Raw genomic sequence first — 18,828 nt, 5'->3', positions numbered from 1 at the left:
TGGAGAACTGGATCAGTGCTTTTTTTTTTTAAGTCTGATTTTCATTGAATACTTGCACTGTGGCAACTGCAGTGGCTGAATTTAACGGTTATTGGGGAAGGTGATTATTTAAATTTGCAATTTTTCCACTGTCAGACTCAACACCGGTAAGTGAAAATGGGGACGAGCACGTTGGACGGCCTTGTGTAAGCATATCACCAGAATGATTGACAAGTAGGACGACCACATATTTTGATGATCCTCATGGAAAAACATTGTTCACTACACCTATAAAGGAGTTTATAAAAATCCTTGTGGTTTCTAAGTCCAGATACTTTGTGCAATCATGTCTTTACTGACTTCCATGGGTTTAGAATAACCTTTTATGCCCAAATATTTGCTCCTGTAAAGATTTCTAATTTCCCTGTTATTAGTCTGTTACTAAATAGTCTTTTTAAAACTTTATTTCTCCCCAAATTCAGACCCACCCCTTATCTGTGAGTTCTATAAGAGCTCACAGATGCCAAAAAGTTTGAAATTGACCATGAACATTTAGCAAAGTCTTGGGCTACAACATTTTACATGAACATTTTCAATTTGAAGATATTTAAATTGTTTCGTGCTCTGAGATTCTGTGAAAATGGTCTTGCACCCTCATTTCCAATTCAGATCAGGGGTTTTCTGCAGCTATGCCAGCCATAGCTCTGGCTGCAATAGTGGATGTCCTCACATTTAGCTCCACCAATCTTCCATTCATCCAAACCAACCTCCCCCACTACCCCCTTTACTCCCCCCCTAGCATAATGTTGCTTCACAATGTTTCACAAAGGAAACTGCTCATGGAGATGTGAAATGAATTCTACCAAACATCCAATAGCCTACGCACTGTAAAACATAATTCAGTTTAACCGTGAGTGAGCAGAACTTCTCAAACTGTTTCTCAAAAAGCTAAATAACTAAAATATTCAAGTATCTAAAAGAGGTGAGGACTGGTTCAGATCAGTTTAACCTTGTTGGCAATGGGTGTGGCCAGACACAATGAGCCAAGATGGTGTTATGACTGTTCAGCTTCTCAGTCATGCTTAGTCCAGGAGTTAATTGGAATCTGGACCCATGTATATGGCAAAGGTATGAGTCAATATATTCCATTTCAAATGTTTAATAATTTCACACAGAGAAGATGACAAATGTTTATCATATTGATGGGGTCAAAGACGATGCCCCAAACACTATCCCCTTGTTTTAAAGAGTTGTCCTTATTGACACGTCAACAACTGGAGCGACACATTTGTTATCCAGCTGTTCCGGCCTGCAGCAGGAGTGATGTGACACAAGTATCACAACAGACACAATTTTGGTAATTCCAGTGATGCCACACCTGCGATGAATGTAAAGTAGTGGTCACTGGAGTTTCAAAAAAATGACGTGTTGTATTTCGTAGTGACAACCAATCAGGGACAGGATGTGGCTGTGATGTATAAGGTGCAGTTGAAACCTTTTATCAAAATGGAAGATGTTAAAGAAATGTTGACATGAGATGAAGTAAGAAATGGCCTTAAGAGGTTTGTGGTTGCTTTTTAACTTAGGACTAAGGATAATTTATTCTCTCATAAAACGACTGATCCAGCGGCAGCTCGATTCTGGACTTCTCAAGGTGGGAACACCCATGGAGGATCTGGTGGACCCCGGGACGCCAGCGTCCCCATTTGGCTTTCCATAATAAATAAAGCGCCGTCACTCACTCAGTAAAGTCTGGTGCACCTTGCTGATCTAAAAGAAGCAAGCAGCAGAAAAATACTTCTAATTAATGATGTGGTGAAGCAGAAGGAGCGGAGCTCATCAACTGCAGGCAAGAAGGAAGCCTTTGTAGTGATCATAACCCTAACCATCTTAGGAGCTTTAGGAGACCTGGCATGTAGTCGGCGGGTCGTGCAGTCTTGCTGGTTGCAGACAGATACAGTTGCGTCAAGATGGCGCCTAATGCTGGAATCGCGATCGGTGTGAACATACCACTGAAACACTGTTATCTGCTAGTTGCTTGATGTACAAACAATAATTTACCCAGAAAAAGATTACCAGAGTCCTCAGTAACCAGTCTGGTCAAATTGTAAATAAAAAAATCATGACAAGCATGGAATTATTACATATAAAAGCTAGCTTGTGCTGCAAACTTAATAAGTTGCCCAAACTCAAAATACTGAGTGAATAAATTGCCTTGAAAGTTTTTTATTGATTTAATCTGAGGTTATCAGCTATTACGTTGAGTTCTACTTTTAGATTGCAGTTTAATACTGATTATTATGCAATCTACTAATGTGTTATTTTTCAAAGTGGTCAAAAGTAATTTCAATGTAATTTCAAAAGATAATATAACCTAATTATCTATTACCTATCATCAAGCTGCCATTTATGCAGTGTGCATTCTGTGAGGATAAGTAGCGATCATTATCTGTGGTAACAGAACAATTATTCAATTCAAACAGAACCAGTGAAATAAAAGAGCAAACTTTTGCATGGTGTTGCAGCTCTAGCCTCATCCACTACCAATTGGTCAGAAAATTATTGTCAAAATTAGTGCTTTCTTATTAAAGCTAAATTGTTCTTAGTGATGTCTTTTAATTTATGTTTGATAAATAAATCATTTAGATTAATCTAAAGCTAAATGTAACTAGGAATTAAAGCTGTCTTTGCCTGTCAGTTTAGGTGGACTGCCATTTGTAGGCACGTTTACAAGTTCAGATGGATTAACTGCTGCTGAGATCTGGTAACTGTTTAGCCCTGAGTAGAAGAGCTGTATTTATACTAAGCTTTGTTAAACACACGCATAAGAGCATATAGGACCCCTGTTTCATAATTTTGCTTCATTCTATCTCTATTTTTCCACTCTACAGAATTTGTTAATTCAATCTCTAATGTTATGCTCTCTCTGCCTTTTCTCATAGTACCTTCGCCTCATCTGTTCCTGTTTGGCTGTGACACCATCTGGTAGAGAAATATCAGCTGTGCAGCTGCCATCAACACCATTGTTTATAGATGTTGGAGATCAGCCTGTTTTTTAAGTGTAGTCCTGTTTCTCTGACTGTGACTGGCTGGATGTGCTCTCTTCATCCTCTGACATGGGAGCTTGCTTGGAACTCATCTGCCTGGCTCTGTGTTTCCTGGACAGGGCCGCCTTTTAAAGATGTTTTTTTATATCTCCGCTTCTGTCTCCTTGAACCCCAGTCGGCCTCGACAGATGGCCGCTCACACTGAGCCTGGTTCTGCTGGAGGTTTCTTCCTGTTAAAAGGGAGTTTTTCCTCTCCACTGCTACAAGCATGCTTGGTGTGAGGGATTGTTTTTTCTTAGATAGAAATCTTTGACTGTATGATCTGGTGAACTGTAAAGTGCCTTGAGATGACATGTGATGTGAATTGGCGCTATAGAAATAAACCGAATTGAAATTGAATTGACTGTTGACCAATCCGGTGTCTTATAAAGATAATTAGGTTATTGGCATAAAAGAGACTAAATGCAACGATATAACTTGATTATTTATTCGGAAAACAGAGATTTGAGCTTTTGTTATGAGAGAATAATGCATCCTCCAACAAGCAGCGGCCCATATAAACTATGATATAACTGGACATCTTCTGCAGCCCCTCCATCCCCCGCCTCTCTCTATCTCTCTCCAGTAGCTTTTCTTCCTCTCTCGACCCCCCCTACAGAGATTCCTGCCTGCGCGTTCACGCCTCCCCCTTGAAGCGCGCGGCAGCAGAGAGGAGCGTCACCCTCCTACGGGTCGGAATCGATATTTTTAGCGTCTGCTTCGTGTTGCAGCAGCGTCAGAAGCTGCTTCTCCTCTTCGGTCCTCAGTGCGACAGGAGGGCTACGTGACACCACTGCACCGACCGAGCGTGGACGATAGAGGGGAGAGAAAACAGAGCAGAGACTTCCCAACATCAGCTCAGTATCACCGTCCCCCTCTCACATGGCCAGTCCCGAGCAGAGCCACCCCGAGCCAGCCTGCCTGGAGGCGCAGAAATGGATAGAGGTGAGTAAAGAGGGAGCATTTAAACCCGGTAGAAACGGGCCACACGGAGATATAAATAAAGCCCCAACAGCCGCGTAGCGTCACCTGTTGGGGGGCGCTGCGCAGGCTACTGTTACCGTTTGGGATAGGAAAGTTTTAACCGCCGCTTTGCACCGAGTTTGACCTAGCAGCAAGGCTAGCACACATTATTTATCGGCTTTTATTCCTTCATTTTTCTTAACAACCAGAGGAACGCCCCTCTCCCAAGAAAGAGGGGATTCCGGTTGCCATGGTTATGAAACCGGGCTGCCTACCAGCATCGGATGAGATTATCATTTATGCTTTGCTGCATCCCATCATCATCTGCTTGGATACAAAAACCCGCCTCCCTCCATAAGCCTCAGGGGTGATTCATGGAGAAGAGTTCTGACCTATTTACTTTTTACTCTCATCACTGCTTTGTCCTTTAGGATCTAATGAATAAAAGCCCAGAGGGTTGAGATAAAATGAGTTTTATCAGGATGCTGTGATGCTCTGTCACCAACCAGAGGAGAACAGGCTCTGAGAAGATTGATACTTCAATAATATAAAGGATAGATCTTTTGATATACGCACACTGTAAGAGACAGGTGAATTTATTGGGACTCCTGCTGTGTTTATTTTTGGTAAATCCAGCATGTCATTTAATAACATTTTATCTATTGAAAGAAAACAACTAACTTGTGGGAAAAAAATCTTCACACTTTTTTGTGTACCATGGTACTGCAAATGGGCTGCACAGTGGGTAGCATTGCTGCCTTGCAGCAAGAAGGTTCCGGGTTTGATTCCCGGCCCGGGGTCTTTCTGCATGGAGTTTGCATGTTCTCCCCGAGCATGCATGTGTTCTCTCTGGGTACTCCCACAGTCCAAAACAAGGACTGTTAGATTGATTGGCTTCTCTAAATTCTTCTTAGGTGTGAGTGTTTGCGTGAATGGTTGTTTGTTCTGTTCGTCTCTGTGTTGATACATTGGTGAGATGTCCAGGGTGTGCCCCGCCTCTCGCCTGTAGACAACTAGAGATAGGCACCAGCATCCCGCTTGGGATAAGCATGATGGAAAATGGATGGATTGTACTGCCAATATATGGTATTTCCTGCTCTTCTCACGTAGTGTTTTAAAATTGTTCACTGACAATTCCTCAACAAACGTCTCTCCAAAGAAGGAGTCTTCTTGTCCAGCCCTCAAGGTGAGGTGTAATACACCTTTAAGATGTGTTTTCACACCCTGAAATCAAACTATGCAGTCAGATAACTGTACTATTTTAAACCTACTATTTCTTGATGTGCCTTTACTTTTCCAATTCAGATGTACCTTATTAAAATTTTCGATTTCGATTTTCATTCATAGATTTTGTCAGTCCAATAACAGAAAAATTATTTAAAGCTTTTAACACATTTTTAACAAGGATGGGGTAAAATATGTTCTTAATCTCGCATTTATGTAAATATAAAGAAATGCTTGATAATATAAAATCACTGTATCCAATCAGTTTAGTTCACACATAATTCTAAATTTTTTCTTTAAATAATTTTTTAAAACTTAAGTTGTAATTAAATTTTAAAAGCCAAACTATAACTTATATAAAGTGGGAGCCTCGCTTTTTTTGTCGTATTTTACATTTTGTACCCGCAGATGATCCAACAAGTCCCAGATTAGGTAAGGAAATGGGGCTGATGATCATGATAGGAAAAATATGAAGCTGTGATATAAAAGGAGTACTCTGTAACGTTTTCAGACCAGTTATTCAAATATAAGCACCTACATTCCTCGTGGAAAGCTGCTATGGTTGAAATTTTTCTCTAATAAATCAAAATGGTGAGTTTTCATTAACGCTCGAGGGGAAGAGCCAAGCCTCAAAGTTTGACTTCTCAGTGAAAACATTTAAATCCATGTACCTTCAGGGGACAACATCGCTTAGATGGAAAATCTTCTGTGATTGATCTACATCTAGCCCCAAACAAATATCAATGGTCACTTGCTGACCTTCCATAAGCCCTGCCCCCTAAGAAGAGGAAGTGTAATTCTTTGGGTTGGAAGGTCCCAATTAGACCAAATTTATTGAAACAAGAAAAAACTGTGTACTCTGACGGAAAAATAGTTGGTGTAAGATTTGGTCGAGAGAGAAAGCTCTAGGGCAAAGGAGGTGGTTGTGGTGGCAGATTCAAAAAAATTAAAATATATTTGGCACTGTTTTCCTAATTTCTCATGCAATCTGTACCAAAGTCAACATGATTTATGTAAGTCTTAGTTCCAAAGTACACAGGAATCCGGTCCAATATTTAGTTGGTGTGGCTTGAAGGTATAATGGAGGATGTTCAGGGCTTGATGTTAACCATTGCCCGATCCCCCGGGCAAGCTCTTTTTATTGTCGGGAGAGTACAAATTTCATTGCATTTGCCCGCCGGGCAAGTGCAGTGGCCGCAAAAAAAATATTTATCACTCAAAATTACTTTAAAATCTTCGACATAGCTGAAAACGACCCAGCCGGCGCCATTTTTGTTGTTTTGTACACATTCTCGCGTGATTTGAAAAAGACGCGTGATTTGAAAAAGCCGCGAGATTTTCCACCAGATGGGTGATTTTTGTCAACCTAGCGGTAATTGTGATGTAGTTACCAAAACGACAAACAAGCTAGAAAGCGCTATCATATGGCAGTCTTCTGTACAGCGGTCATACATTAAAAGATTTTCATTTTTTTTCTCTCTCAGACATTGGAGAGGGGCATTTAAATGTTATAGAGCTAAACATGTTAAATTGGTGACCTGTTTTGTTATTATTATTGTCTTGTTGCTGCATTTATTTTGTCAGGGAAAACTAATCCTGAGTCAGATAAAAGTCAGGGAATTCTGAAATTATGTAAGACTGTGGAAACCCTGTATAAAAAAACTGTATAATGATTCTCTAGAAAAGTCACATTATATTAATAGTATTATCTTGTATAAACATACTGGGACTCTTAAATAAGTTATTCATTTGTGACATTGACTTCTATCTTGTGATTTATCTTAAGTTTTTAACCTGTCAGGTTTTTTTTTTTTTTTAGATTTTTAACATTACAATTTGTATTTTTCCCAAGCACACAACAGTTTAAAGCAAAGTTTAGTTTGAAAATAATGTGCAGGAAAGATTGAAAAGCATGTTAACACGGTAATGTAGGCTTGAGTTCATTATCTGACGCATGCATATACACACCAGGAACCGGTAAAATAAACAAAATACTGAATTACAAAAAACATTTAAAAAACAAACATGTTTCATTGATATATATACAAAAATGAATATTAGGAACTATATTTATCAAACATTATACTGGGCAGGTAAAAATTGTTTCTGGGCAAATGAAATGTGAAAGTCACTTGCCAAAATCCTTAACGTCAACCCCTGATGTTCTTTTTCGGGTTGGATCATCAAAATAAGTGGCCCTCCTAATTCTCAGTCATTCTGGTGATATGTTTATGCTAGGCCGTCCTACATGCTCGTCCCCATTTTCACTTACCGGTGGTGAGTCTGACATAGTGGAAAAATTGCAAATCTTCTTTTGGAAAGTAAGCTTGTATGAGTGATGCAAACAGCAACTTTTAACAAAGCGTGCACGAGGAGAAATGGGCTTGTGCATGCTCTTGCATGTGTTTAATAGGCTTACCCTCTCGTGAACAGGTACAGGGTTGTGCATGTGTAATTTTCTTTTTAAAGTGGAGAAGGTGGGTCTGAGCTCCAATTCAGTAACCTAAGTTTCTGTTGTTCTTTCCGAGAATGCTATGTTGCATGTTGTTCAGTTGCGAGTTGCCAATCGTTTGTATATATTTAAAAGAGTGGGCGGTTCTTTCTCTTTGTGGAAAGATAATGGAATATTATTTTTAATTTTACAAACACAGCAAACTTTTCGTCATAGAAAATAGTGAATTTCGATGCAGCCTCTTAAGAAATTTCAATATGCTTTAACTTTTAAGCAGCTAAATCTCTTTGAGCATGAACCTAGTTTAGTTCTCAGATCATAGTTGTAACCTACTCAAGGAACAACAAAGCCAATAGTTTGTAACTTGCTCATTAACAGATTTCCGTCTACGCTAAATAAAGTGTACTATTGGTGGTGAGAACTGTCTGCTCTGGGTTAATTCCAGTCTCCTAAGTATTAATCCTCCATACAGTGTCTTTGCTTTGTCTCTTTCTGCCCCCTAATTCCCCTGTTATTTCCAGTCCAGCTCTATTTTCAGGGCTGTATTTATACTCCTGCACAGGTGGGGATAATTCAGGGTTAACCACGCTGCCCTGCAAAGATCCCATGTGCCATTTCAGCGAACTATGCAAAGTGTGTGCACACACACATACCAGTCAGCATTTCAGCCACGGACACACCACGGTTGGATGACAGTGGTCACTATGGGAACAAAACAGCGACAGGTTCTCAGGTGTTTTCCGGAGCAAGTAAAGCAGACGAGTGATGTATTATCTGACCAGATAATAACCAGAGGACTGCAGATCTAACTGTTTGCAGACCCATTGTTTTAAAATGGGTTCATTCTATTCAGTTTTAGCATTTAACCCCAGCTTAAACTTGACATGCAGCACATTACTTTTGTTTTGGCAAAACCAATGGAATAAAGACAAGAATGTGTGTGTTGACTTAGCGTGTGTGCCAGATGTCACAGCTGTCCTGGAAGGATTAACTCCAGTAGTCCCAGACAGCCAGCTGTTTGTGCATGGGAGAGGAGAAGTGTGAGAGCTGGGAATCAGTGAGTTTACACGGATCAGGAGCTGAGTGACGGAATGTAAAACAATGGTGGTGCTGACTTGGTAAAAATATATGCTCTGCTCATAGTCAAACTCAAGTGTAAGAAAGTTACAGGCAACATGCAAAATCAACTCTGTCCTTGCAGAAGACAATGGGGAGACGTTAAAGAAATGAGCTCATTTGGTTTTGTAGGCTAAATATAATAAGCTGAGGCTTTGGTCTTAAAAACATCAGGTATCACATTTTGTATTGTATATCACCTGATGAACAGATCAATAATTTCTGGGATCCTCAGTGCACATCTAGATTTGACTGCAGAAACTGAATTGCAATTTGCCTCTGATGCATTTTGTATGCTTGGATTGAAAAATACAACCAGTGATTGTAAAAACCAAAGTAGTTACCAATACTACCGTTATCAACACTTACCGGGGATGTAAATGTTAAAACTACTCATCAAAAGCTTTAATGCATTAATTCCTCTTGAATGAGGGAGGAAATAAAAAATCTTGCCTGTTTGTTGAAAATCAATGTTTTTTTGTTTTTTTTTTGTCTTTTTTTGGTTATAGACGAAAGTAACACTCATAATTAAATTCAGCTCCAATCATTTGATTGATTCCAGTCCAAAGCATATGTAACGTCCACAACTAAACTCTCATTTAAGATTCTTTCACTCATCATTTGCTCTGATAAAGGAAGTGTTTTTTATTTAGCTCTGAATCTCTGCAATAGACAGTATGATTGTAAATGACTTGGGGTTGAAACAATTAATCGATTATTGAAATAATCGTCAACTAATTAAGTAATCGATTAATCGTTAACTGATAAAGACTCTTATACATGCTTTTATCTGATAGGGCAACACCCTTAGAGCAATAATTATATCAAAATTGAAAAAAAATATATATTTAAACATTTTGCATTTAAGATAAAAAAACAAAGTTTTGTCTTTCAATCTGCTCTATTCAGAACCTGGTTGAATTTCTTAAAAAGTTTTCTTTAAGGAACCTTTTGCTATCCGATTATTAAACGTATTAAAAATAATAGTAGCAATAAAGATTTATGGATTTGTAAAATAATTGTTATTTGCATCCCTTAAATGAATGCTATTGTTCTCTTACATAAAATCTCACCTCTTGTCTGCGAGCAACCCTTCATCAGTTCTGTGTGCAAAGAAATTAACAAAGATTACATCAGACTTCCTTAGGTCTTCTTTAGTACATCTGTATGTCACTTTTTTTGTAAGTCTTAATTCCTCAGAGGAACAGACCATGAAAGGTAAAACCTAATTCTACAGTCAGAATGTCACCATTGTCTCCTGTCTTTTCAATGACCTCAAAATGAAGAAGACCCCTGAAATCTCTTTAGAAAGGTCACTGCTTTCTTTTTTTGTATGACATTTATTGGTCACTAAAAGCCCGCAGAACAATTGGACACCATAAGATCAGCAGATAAACAGCCACCTCAAAATAAAACGTGTCTCTCTTTAGCAAATGGAGACACGGATACTGTACCCTTCCATCAAGTTTCCTCGGATTGCCTGCTAAAATGTTCTCCTTAGTCTTCAAACAGGATAAACGTGTGTCTTTTCCCAGCCTTGCTTGTCAGTTTTATTGTTTTAATCTTTCATTTATCAACTTTAGCTCTGTTTCCCTATCGTTTCTGTTTTGCAGGGTGTCTAAAAAATTTACCTTTGTGTCACATTAAACTTAATGCACAGGGAACCATAGTGCCAAGGTTTTAGTAAAGTAAATTCCTATCTCTCTGATCAACCAAAAAAACTAAAGTAACATTTATTATAAGAGCAATTTAGGGTATTGGTAAGAACTGAGGCACAACTAATTTTGTGGTGAAAGTAGGTTTTTATGTTTATGCGGTATGCTTGTGCTTAAACTAAAGGTTGGATTTTTCTAAGGTTTTGAGTTTGAAATTCCTTCCCACAACCATCAGCACCTTTAACAACACTGAAGAAACTTGTTTAATAGGTGTTAAAAGGACATTTAATTTCACTTTGCTGTGTCTTTTTTGATTAAAATTAAATTAATGTTTCAGGAAATTCAGATTTCGGTACGGGTTTATAGAAAGCAGTCAGTTTCCTGCTTTAGGCCAACAAATGAAAAGCTAACTATCTAGCAGGACTCATAAGAGCACATCAGTTACTTTGGTTAGAGCTTCCCTTTCCTTTTTTTTTTATACTGGTTGAATAGCAGTTAGCATTGCAGATATAGAGGGAAAACAAAGACTGGAGTGCCACACAACACTAGAAAAAACTAGGATTTACAATCAATTATTTCTTTTTTCCCCCCGTCTGTTAGTGTTTCTGAACACTTTCACTGAACAGACGACAATAGATTACCCCTTGTCCAAACATCACTTCATGTCTTCACGCTCTCATCCTACTCATAGTTTTCCTCATTACATCTAAGACAAAAAAGTAAAAAAAAGTTTTGCTTCCCATCCAGGAAGATTTTTCAATTATTTTTTAATCACCAGCTACTTTTAAGACACTTCTTCCATATTTTTTTTAATGTAGCTTCCCAATCTCCCTATTTTTGTGGAGCTGGTAAACTTACAGCTTTGTTGGCCTACATACACATACAGACTGTTTCGCTATGTTTATCAGGACATTCCCTTGATTTTCAAATATTTTGGACAACGGTAATCAAATTCCTTAAATCACATGGGCATTAAACCTAACAAAAGAGGAAATTCTGGTTCATTATGACCAGTCCCCCCCCCCCCCCCCCCCCCCCCATCTTATTAAGAACTCCTGAACATGATGAAGTCAGTGAGGTATCAGAGGTTATCTCCCTCTAGGCTTGCATGGAAGCTGCTGCTGCTGCCATTCAGCTTGGCTGCACAGAGCAATGCAACTTGCAGACGAAGAAGGCTCAAGTTACTATTACTGGCTGCAAAATACCCTGTAAGACTTCAGCTGTTATCTTTTATGTAAAAGTATCTTGAAATAAATAGTTTTACATTTAAGAACATGTATTATAACCCATTGTTCCTTCTGATCAGAACTCTCTTAGCACTTCAGCAAAAAACAAAACAAAACAGCCCCATTAGCTTTTTTTGTTTTCCGCACAAACAACCACCTGCACTTCCTACTGACTGTCCTAGTCATGTTTAACCCACAACCATCACAAAACATAAATAACTATTTGAGTTACAATGAAAACACTACCTAGTGTAAATTATGTATGGTAAGGCTTTAAATGCTTTAAAGACCCAGACTCCCTGAAACATTACAGGAAGGGTCAGTCTCAGACTTGAGGAGCAAGGATACGTCTCTAGAAAGAAAAGGTGTAAGTTTCTGGATCTTGTTTGAATTATGAGTTAAAGATTTGGCATATAGGGTCCCAGAAAGATAGACATTCAGAATTTGTGTGATACAAGTAAAAAAAAAAAAATGCTGCTGCCAGAGACAAACATCTGGTCATCACTTATGTAAGCAAAACAATACTGTGTTTTTCTCACCACAGATGGTAAAATGTGTTGTCCTTTCAACACTTATCATACAGATGTTTTGCAAGAATATTAAATAAATAATGACCAGGGTCAAATTTTAGAAAGCACCTTTTTCTGTTGTCATGAAGGAAAGTTAATCATAGTCATTACCAGATAATCTACAACCTTTACCAGGTCTCTGGACGGGCAACCAGCTCATCTTTAGGACACCTAAGAACTCAGATTTTTTTGTTTTGTTATTTTAGCATTTAGCTGTCAATCTACAAAAGCTCCTCCTCCTCCAAAACATTTTGCCATTTTCCGATTAAATGCCACTTGAACAAACATAGAGTTAATACCTTGGTTTGGATCGTACGCTTTGTTCTCAAACTTTCTCAGATCATAACTGAAACCTGGGCTTTCTGCTGTAGCCTCTTTGGGGTGACGCATAGTTACAACTTCATTCATAGAAGGAGCCAAGCTAATCTGCAGGCAGAGAAAACCATACGCAGGAATGCAGGTTTATCCCTCGTGAGGAGGCTACATACTGGGGCGCAGGATTCAAACCAGGCCAGGAGATATATGCTTAAGAGCAATTAAGTCTTAGCACAGAACTGATTAATGAAAATATTGGAGTGTTGGAGGAGAAATTATGCTCTTAGATTAAAGTCAAATCCTTTTCTTTTGAGATATAAAAAGTGTCTGTACTATTGGTCATTCCATAAACTACTGATAACTCATGTTTGCTGACCACCGTCCTTAATGAGCATCAGAATCAGCGAGTTCACAGTTTAGGTTCAAACTGTAATCTGAGCTAATCTGGATTATACGTTTTAACACCATCAGTCAACCTTCTCTCCTTTTTCCTTAATCTTTGGCTACCAGTTACACAACAGCCATTGAAATCTCACTGGGACTCACTGTTTCTCTGTGTGAGTGTGTGGGTTGGTGTTCTGGCAGGATACCGCCGTCGGTTCGCTGATTTTCCTCTGCTGCTGCAGCACAAGAATTAATCCCAAATGTAGTCCAGGTTGAGGGATTTGAGGCTGCATGTGGTGGTATTTTAGAAAGACTGAAACAAGGACATGAAGTGGTGTTTCACTGACCTGGAATTGCTTTTAGTTTCTAACCACTGATGCAAAATGTCGGGAGGGGGGAGGATGAATAGGGAAGAAGCAGATCCCCTATCTGTCAGCATCAAATTCAAACTATCTTAAATTGTTTAAAAAGGGATTGTTTTTGTTCCTTGTGTGAATTAAGGGTTCGTAAAAATAAGAACTGTTGTTTTGTCCTGCAGAACACTTTTGCACTTCTCATCCCCTCTCCATGTTGCTCTTTTTCAACAAAGTTGTAGAGAAAGGTGCAAAGTTCAGCCTATCTATAAATGTGAAGACAAAAGCACAACGGTAAACCCATGAAAACATAGCGGCTGCTGTAACTGGCTGGCTAACCAAAGCGGTCATTAATCAGGAATGTCCCGACAGAACTTCTTCATTAAGGTCAATTTTGAGTATTGGCTGATATCAGTATTGACCTAATACTGCACCATCACATATCATAGAGGGTTTTATTACTTATTTAGTAGGGTGGGATGATGACAATGTGCTTGATCAGAGGGTATTACCAGAACAGAGGAGAACAACAGGCCCATTGACTATTAACCATTTGGTTACATTAAACTTAAACGTACAGATATTCTTTAGTTAAATGAAAAATTATATATTAAAGGACCAGAGGATTGTGCATGACAAGTTTTGCATTCAGCTACAACATCTTTTTTGGGACTTTAATAAGACGAACAGCCACCCTACCCATTTAGCTCCTACTCTATGTATTGTAGCATCTGTGATTTAGGCTCTTTGTGTGACTTACAAGTGCTGTTAAATGTACGTGCTGGAGCAAACTAAATAAAGGAGCTGAACTAAACCTACAGAACTACAATACAATTTTTTATTTTTCATGTGTAGGAATGGTCATCAACAGTAAGTCAAGTTCAGACCTAAAGGAAGGGGAGAATCTGTAACCTATTCTCTAAATCTACAAACAGCACTGCTTTTTTTTTTTTAGTAAAACAACGGGAAACCATGTATCTCTGTCTGTTCAGTTCACATTAATGTTGTCCTTTGTAAACTTTTAGTTAATTGCCTGATGAGATTGTGACAGCAAGTTTATATAAATAACTTTTTCATAATTTTCTAAGAAGTTTCCATAAAACACGTACATCAAAATTGCAAGAAAAAACAGGATAGTATTTCATTGCAATGTCCTCTTAAAATAATGTCCCCATGTCATTTTTTTCAGGTTTTTTTAGTAGACAAAAAAAAAAAACTCTTTCCTTTTTAAAGCAGGGGTGGAAATGCAGGATTTACATAACTGGTGATTTTTTCCATTTAACAAGCAGCATCATGTGGGAAAAGATAAACGAAAAAAATATCATTTTTGGCAAAAAAAAAAAAAAAATCTTTTAGGAATATGGCGATATGTTTACTGAGTCAAAAAGTAAAAAAGTAAAAAAAAAAGTAAAAGTAAGTTATCGCATGTGACAAGAGCACCTTCTTCCACTTGTTGGATCTGTCTCTCATTTGGCGTGTGGCAACCATCAATAATTGACTTCTTCTGGCTTCCTTTAAAAAAAAAAAAATCTTTACATTTCTTTTGCTAAATACCTAATTTAGAGATTGAAGAATCAACACTTATCCTCCAAACAGATGACTCCAAAACCTTGAAGTATCTCTTAGTGTTAAACTTGATAGAACCACTTAGGGGCTCTTTGATGTTTTGTGAAGTATTTATCTTTTGGTCTGTTGTGTGAAAAATACTCAGCTGTCTCTTTGTCTTCCTGTTTGCATCCATCCCCTGTCCCTCTTCCTGTCCCCTCTCTGCAGGCTGTAACAGGGAAGAGCTTTGGAAACAAAGACTTCCGCAGTGCGCTGGAAAACGGCATCCTGTTATGCGAGTAGGTTCCTGACATCACTCTCTTCAGTTTCTGATGCCTGACCTAGCAGCAGGAATCCATAAATCTCTTCTGTTCCCCTTTTCTACACAGGCTGCTGAGTGCAATAAAACCAGGACTGGTCAAGAAGATCAACAGACTGCCCACCCCCATCGCTGGGCTGGTAAGCAGACACCCCCACAGTGTGATATCCAGCCTATAAACTAACGTCTTGATAAGTGCTAACTTCCTGCTGTTTCTTCCAGGATAACCTGTCAGTCTTCCTACGAGGATGTGAGGAGTTGGGCTTGAAGGGCTCCCAGCTGTTTGACCCTGGAGATTTACAGGACACTTCCATACGAGCTAATTTCAAGTAAATGAGCTAATCCCTACAAAACTGTAAATATATGCATGCTTGAATCCTAGATTGTATATTAGCTAATATACTTCACTCTTTTAGGGACTCTGACTGCACCCGCAAACTAAAAAATGTAAGTTGTATTCTCTAATTTCATTTATTTCCGTACGTTTCCTTCGCTTGTATATGATGTATTTATATATATATATATATATATAAACAATCAAGAAAAGTGAAAGCAAATATTGAATGTTTGCCTTTCAGGTGCTGAACACTGTTTTCTGGCTGGGAAAAGCTGCCAGTGGCTGTGCCTCCTACAGTGGACCTAATCTAAACCTCAGAGAGTTTGAAGGCCTTCTTGCACAAATGAGGCTGGTGAGTGAACTACTGACACTGGGTCCATTGCTCCCTAAACTGTGTAAAAATAAAATTTAAGATACAATTTTAGAAAAAAAAATCATTTTCCTACTTTTAAGTTGGCTGAATGGGAACAAACTTAGAGCAGCTTGAAGAAAACTGCTGTGTAGTAAAAACAGGCTCCTTAATCAGGCCTAGCTGATGGTAGGCAGCTAACTACTAATGACAGCAGAAGAGAAGGGGCTGTTTAGGGTGATGGGTACTGGTGGGTAAGAGGTTAAGTAGCATAGAGAGAACATGAAATAATGTGACAAAATGATCAAAAACGTCATAATAATTACATTTTTATAAAGTCCCTTAGGACATTTTTTAATTAAATGTGTTTGTAGTTTTATACTAGATGCTAAAATTAGGCAGAATAATACATTCTGTCCTTTAATGAGCAACCTAATATGACAATCGGATTTTTTGCTGTGCTGTGGTAGACAGCCTGCAGTCAGTTGCTTAGCAGGTGCTACTTGTAGCTAGCCAACCTTTATTTTTAAACAGTGTTATCATAATATGGGTGATGACACCTCTGAAGTTTCCATGCCACGGTTCTTGGTGTTTTTGTTATTGGGCAATGTTTCCAAAAACCTGCACTTGCCCTTCTTTTTGGTTGGAGTAAAGTGGACTTCAGTCACTATAACATCAGGAGCCATAAGGCTTTAGATAAAGGGTGAGGAAATAGCAGCTTTATGAAAAATAGTATCTATTGCTTCTGGGCATTAAACTTTGCATAATTTAAACCATTTTAAAGATTTAAAGAGAAAGAAAATTTGGTTTAGCAGGGGGAAAATAAAACATACAGGTAGACCTGGTTTTATTATTAGATATTACACGGCTTTTCTGTTCCACTTATTTTTTTATATTTTACTTTTTTATAGGATAGCGATGATTGTGGTGACAGCTCCCAAAAACGCAGCGTCCGAGACAGCGGCTACGACTGCTGGGACTCGGAGAGGAGCGAATCTCTGTCTCCGCCACGACATACTCGGGACAACTCCCTGGACAGGTCTTTTTCAACACCCAGTCTGCATTTGTATTCAAATTAAATTAACATTTTGATGTTTTTTTTATTTTTTATTACATCTATTACTGAAGAATACATATTTTATATTTCCCACTTTTACAGTCTGGATTCGTTTGGTTCACGCTCCCAGCACAGTCCCTCTCCTGATGTTGTGAATCGAGGCAACAGTGATGGTCAGGAATCTTTTTTGTATTTTTATCCCATTTAGAGAGACCTAAACCAGCTTCTTGCAGTCCTATTCCTGTTTGCAGTTATTTTAAAATCACACAAGTAAAGGATAGAAACAGTCAGGAGCAGGAATCCCGAGCTATTCCTGTTAAGGCCAAACTATTAACCCATAGATAAACAGATGTTTATTTAGGTTTACCCTTGGAATAAGGTGACTAGTCAGCCTGAGTGCAAACAACAGCTGAACATCATAGCCTGGGTGTGTGTGTTCATGTTTATGCTGACTATTTAAAAGCTCTTCTGTTATACTCACTAATTCTCTGGAAACACATTTGTAATCAGGGCCGACAGACGTCAGTAAAATGTGTACAGATGTGTCCGATTCTTCTGCTTCTCCTCTGTTCAATGGCAGAGAGCGGCTTTGCTATATTTGCTGTTATAAGTGGGTAAAACGAATTTTTAATAGTCCACCAGAAAACTTCATCTGTGCAGTCATCAAGATTACGATCCTGCATTCAAATATTATTTCGCTGTCGGAGCCACTCTGTACACTGGCAGTGCTCTGTCACTGGGAATCCCGTTCAACAGCAGCCTCTGGCCCGATCGCCTCTTCGTGGTTTTCCGCTACTGTTCGCGATGGCTGGAAGGCCTTTTTCATGTACATAATCCAAACTGCAGGCATCAGAATAATAAAATCACAATCAAACACATTTTGCCAGCAGGTTTCGACATTTTAAGTTAATTAAGGTATTAATAAACTGTTTCAGAGGAGTGATCACAGCGCTCTGCATCAGCAGTAATGTGTCTGTCTCCCTGCCAGCTCCCAATCAGCGTGTCTGATTGACTGATGTTGCACATTGTGCAGCAAAAAGAAAAATGTTCCAACTCCAGCTGCGGCTGCTTCTGAAGCGCGTCATGCACATCAGCTGCTCCGAAGCTTGTGAAGCCCTGCTTGCGCCTTGATGCGCATCAACCATTGACCTTGCATGTAAACCAGCTGCTTCTGCATCGTGCGGTCTGAACGTAGCATTAGAGCTATGGAGTGAATTAAGTTGAGGTAAAGGGTGGTTTAGAGATGTGCTGGAAATGGATGGTTGGAGTGACACCATGAATACAGTAAGTCAAACAAATACAAAGTGGTAGAATGGGTAGAAATTATTATATCTGACTTTCAATTTTCCCAACTAATTACAGACCTGTTGATCCTTTTGGTGGTTTAATAACTTAAGAAATTCCCTTTTAATTTGAAAAAACCTTAAACATTATGCCTTTTTTAAGTTGAAAAAGTCTTGTTGAAAATTCAGATACCAACAGTCAAGTAACACTTTGTGCAGTTTGTTTATTTGTAACTTTTTTAAACTACAAGTCAACCAGAAAGGTCTGATCTTTTGACATTCTGTTCTAATTACAGGCAATATATTATAGATAATTTATTGATTGGGTTTTTGAAGTAAATAGCAAATGTAATAAATATGACATAATTATTTTCTTTGTTCCTTGATGACCAGGACGAGGCAGCGACTCGGAGGCTGATGCTCCCAGCAGGAAACCAGATGTGCGGAAAGATGACATGTTGGCCAGAAGAACAGCCAGCAGTGAATCCCGATGCCCAGTCCCCTTTAACCAGTTCCTTCCAAATCGAACCAACGCCAGTTGTTATATCCCGGCACCACGACGGAAACAAAACGTTGAAGAGGGAGAGCAACGGAGGTAATTTATTTTAAGAAAAAA

General features: G+C 38.7%; 1 protein-coding gene across 1 annotated transcript in view; it reads left to right on the top strand.

The window, feature by feature from the left end:
* Positions 1-3,733: 3,733 nt before the first annotated feature.
* Positions 3,734-18,828, top strand: part of LOC119774344 (LIM and calponin homology domains-containing protein 1-like) — a 38,315-nt gene continuing 23,220 nt past the window's right edge. Inside the window, exons 1-9 of the mRNA XM_038271798.1 lie at positions 3,734-4,010; positions 15,096-15,166; positions 15,257-15,326; positions 15,409-15,515; positions 15,603-15,633; positions 15,765-15,875; positions 16,784-16,911; positions 17,032-17,102; positions 18,606-18,807. Of these exons, the coding sequence (XP_038127726.1) occupies positions 3,948-4,010; positions 15,096-15,166; positions 15,257-15,326; positions 15,409-15,515; positions 15,603-15,633; positions 15,765-15,875; positions 16,784-16,911; positions 17,032-17,102; positions 18,606-18,807 (854 nt within the window). The 5' untranslated portion in view covers positions 3,734-3,947. The remainder of the gene's footprint in view (positions 4,011-15,095; positions 15,167-15,256; positions 15,327-15,408; positions 15,516-15,602; positions 15,634-15,764; positions 15,876-16,783; positions 16,912-17,031; positions 17,103-18,605; positions 18,808-18,828) is intronic.

This window comes from Cyprinodon tularosa, unplaced genomic scaffold (assembly GCF_016077235.1).
Source record: "Cyprinodon tularosa strain WSP-4 unplaced genomic scaffold, ASM1607723v1 ctg81, whole genome shotgun sequence".
NCBI lineage: Eukaryota > Metazoa > Chordata > Actinopteri > Cyprinodontiformes > Cyprinodontidae > Cyprinodon > Cyprinodon tularosa.
Note: the sequence above shows the minus strand (reverse complement) of the source record. Positions and strands in the feature narration are given on the sequence as shown.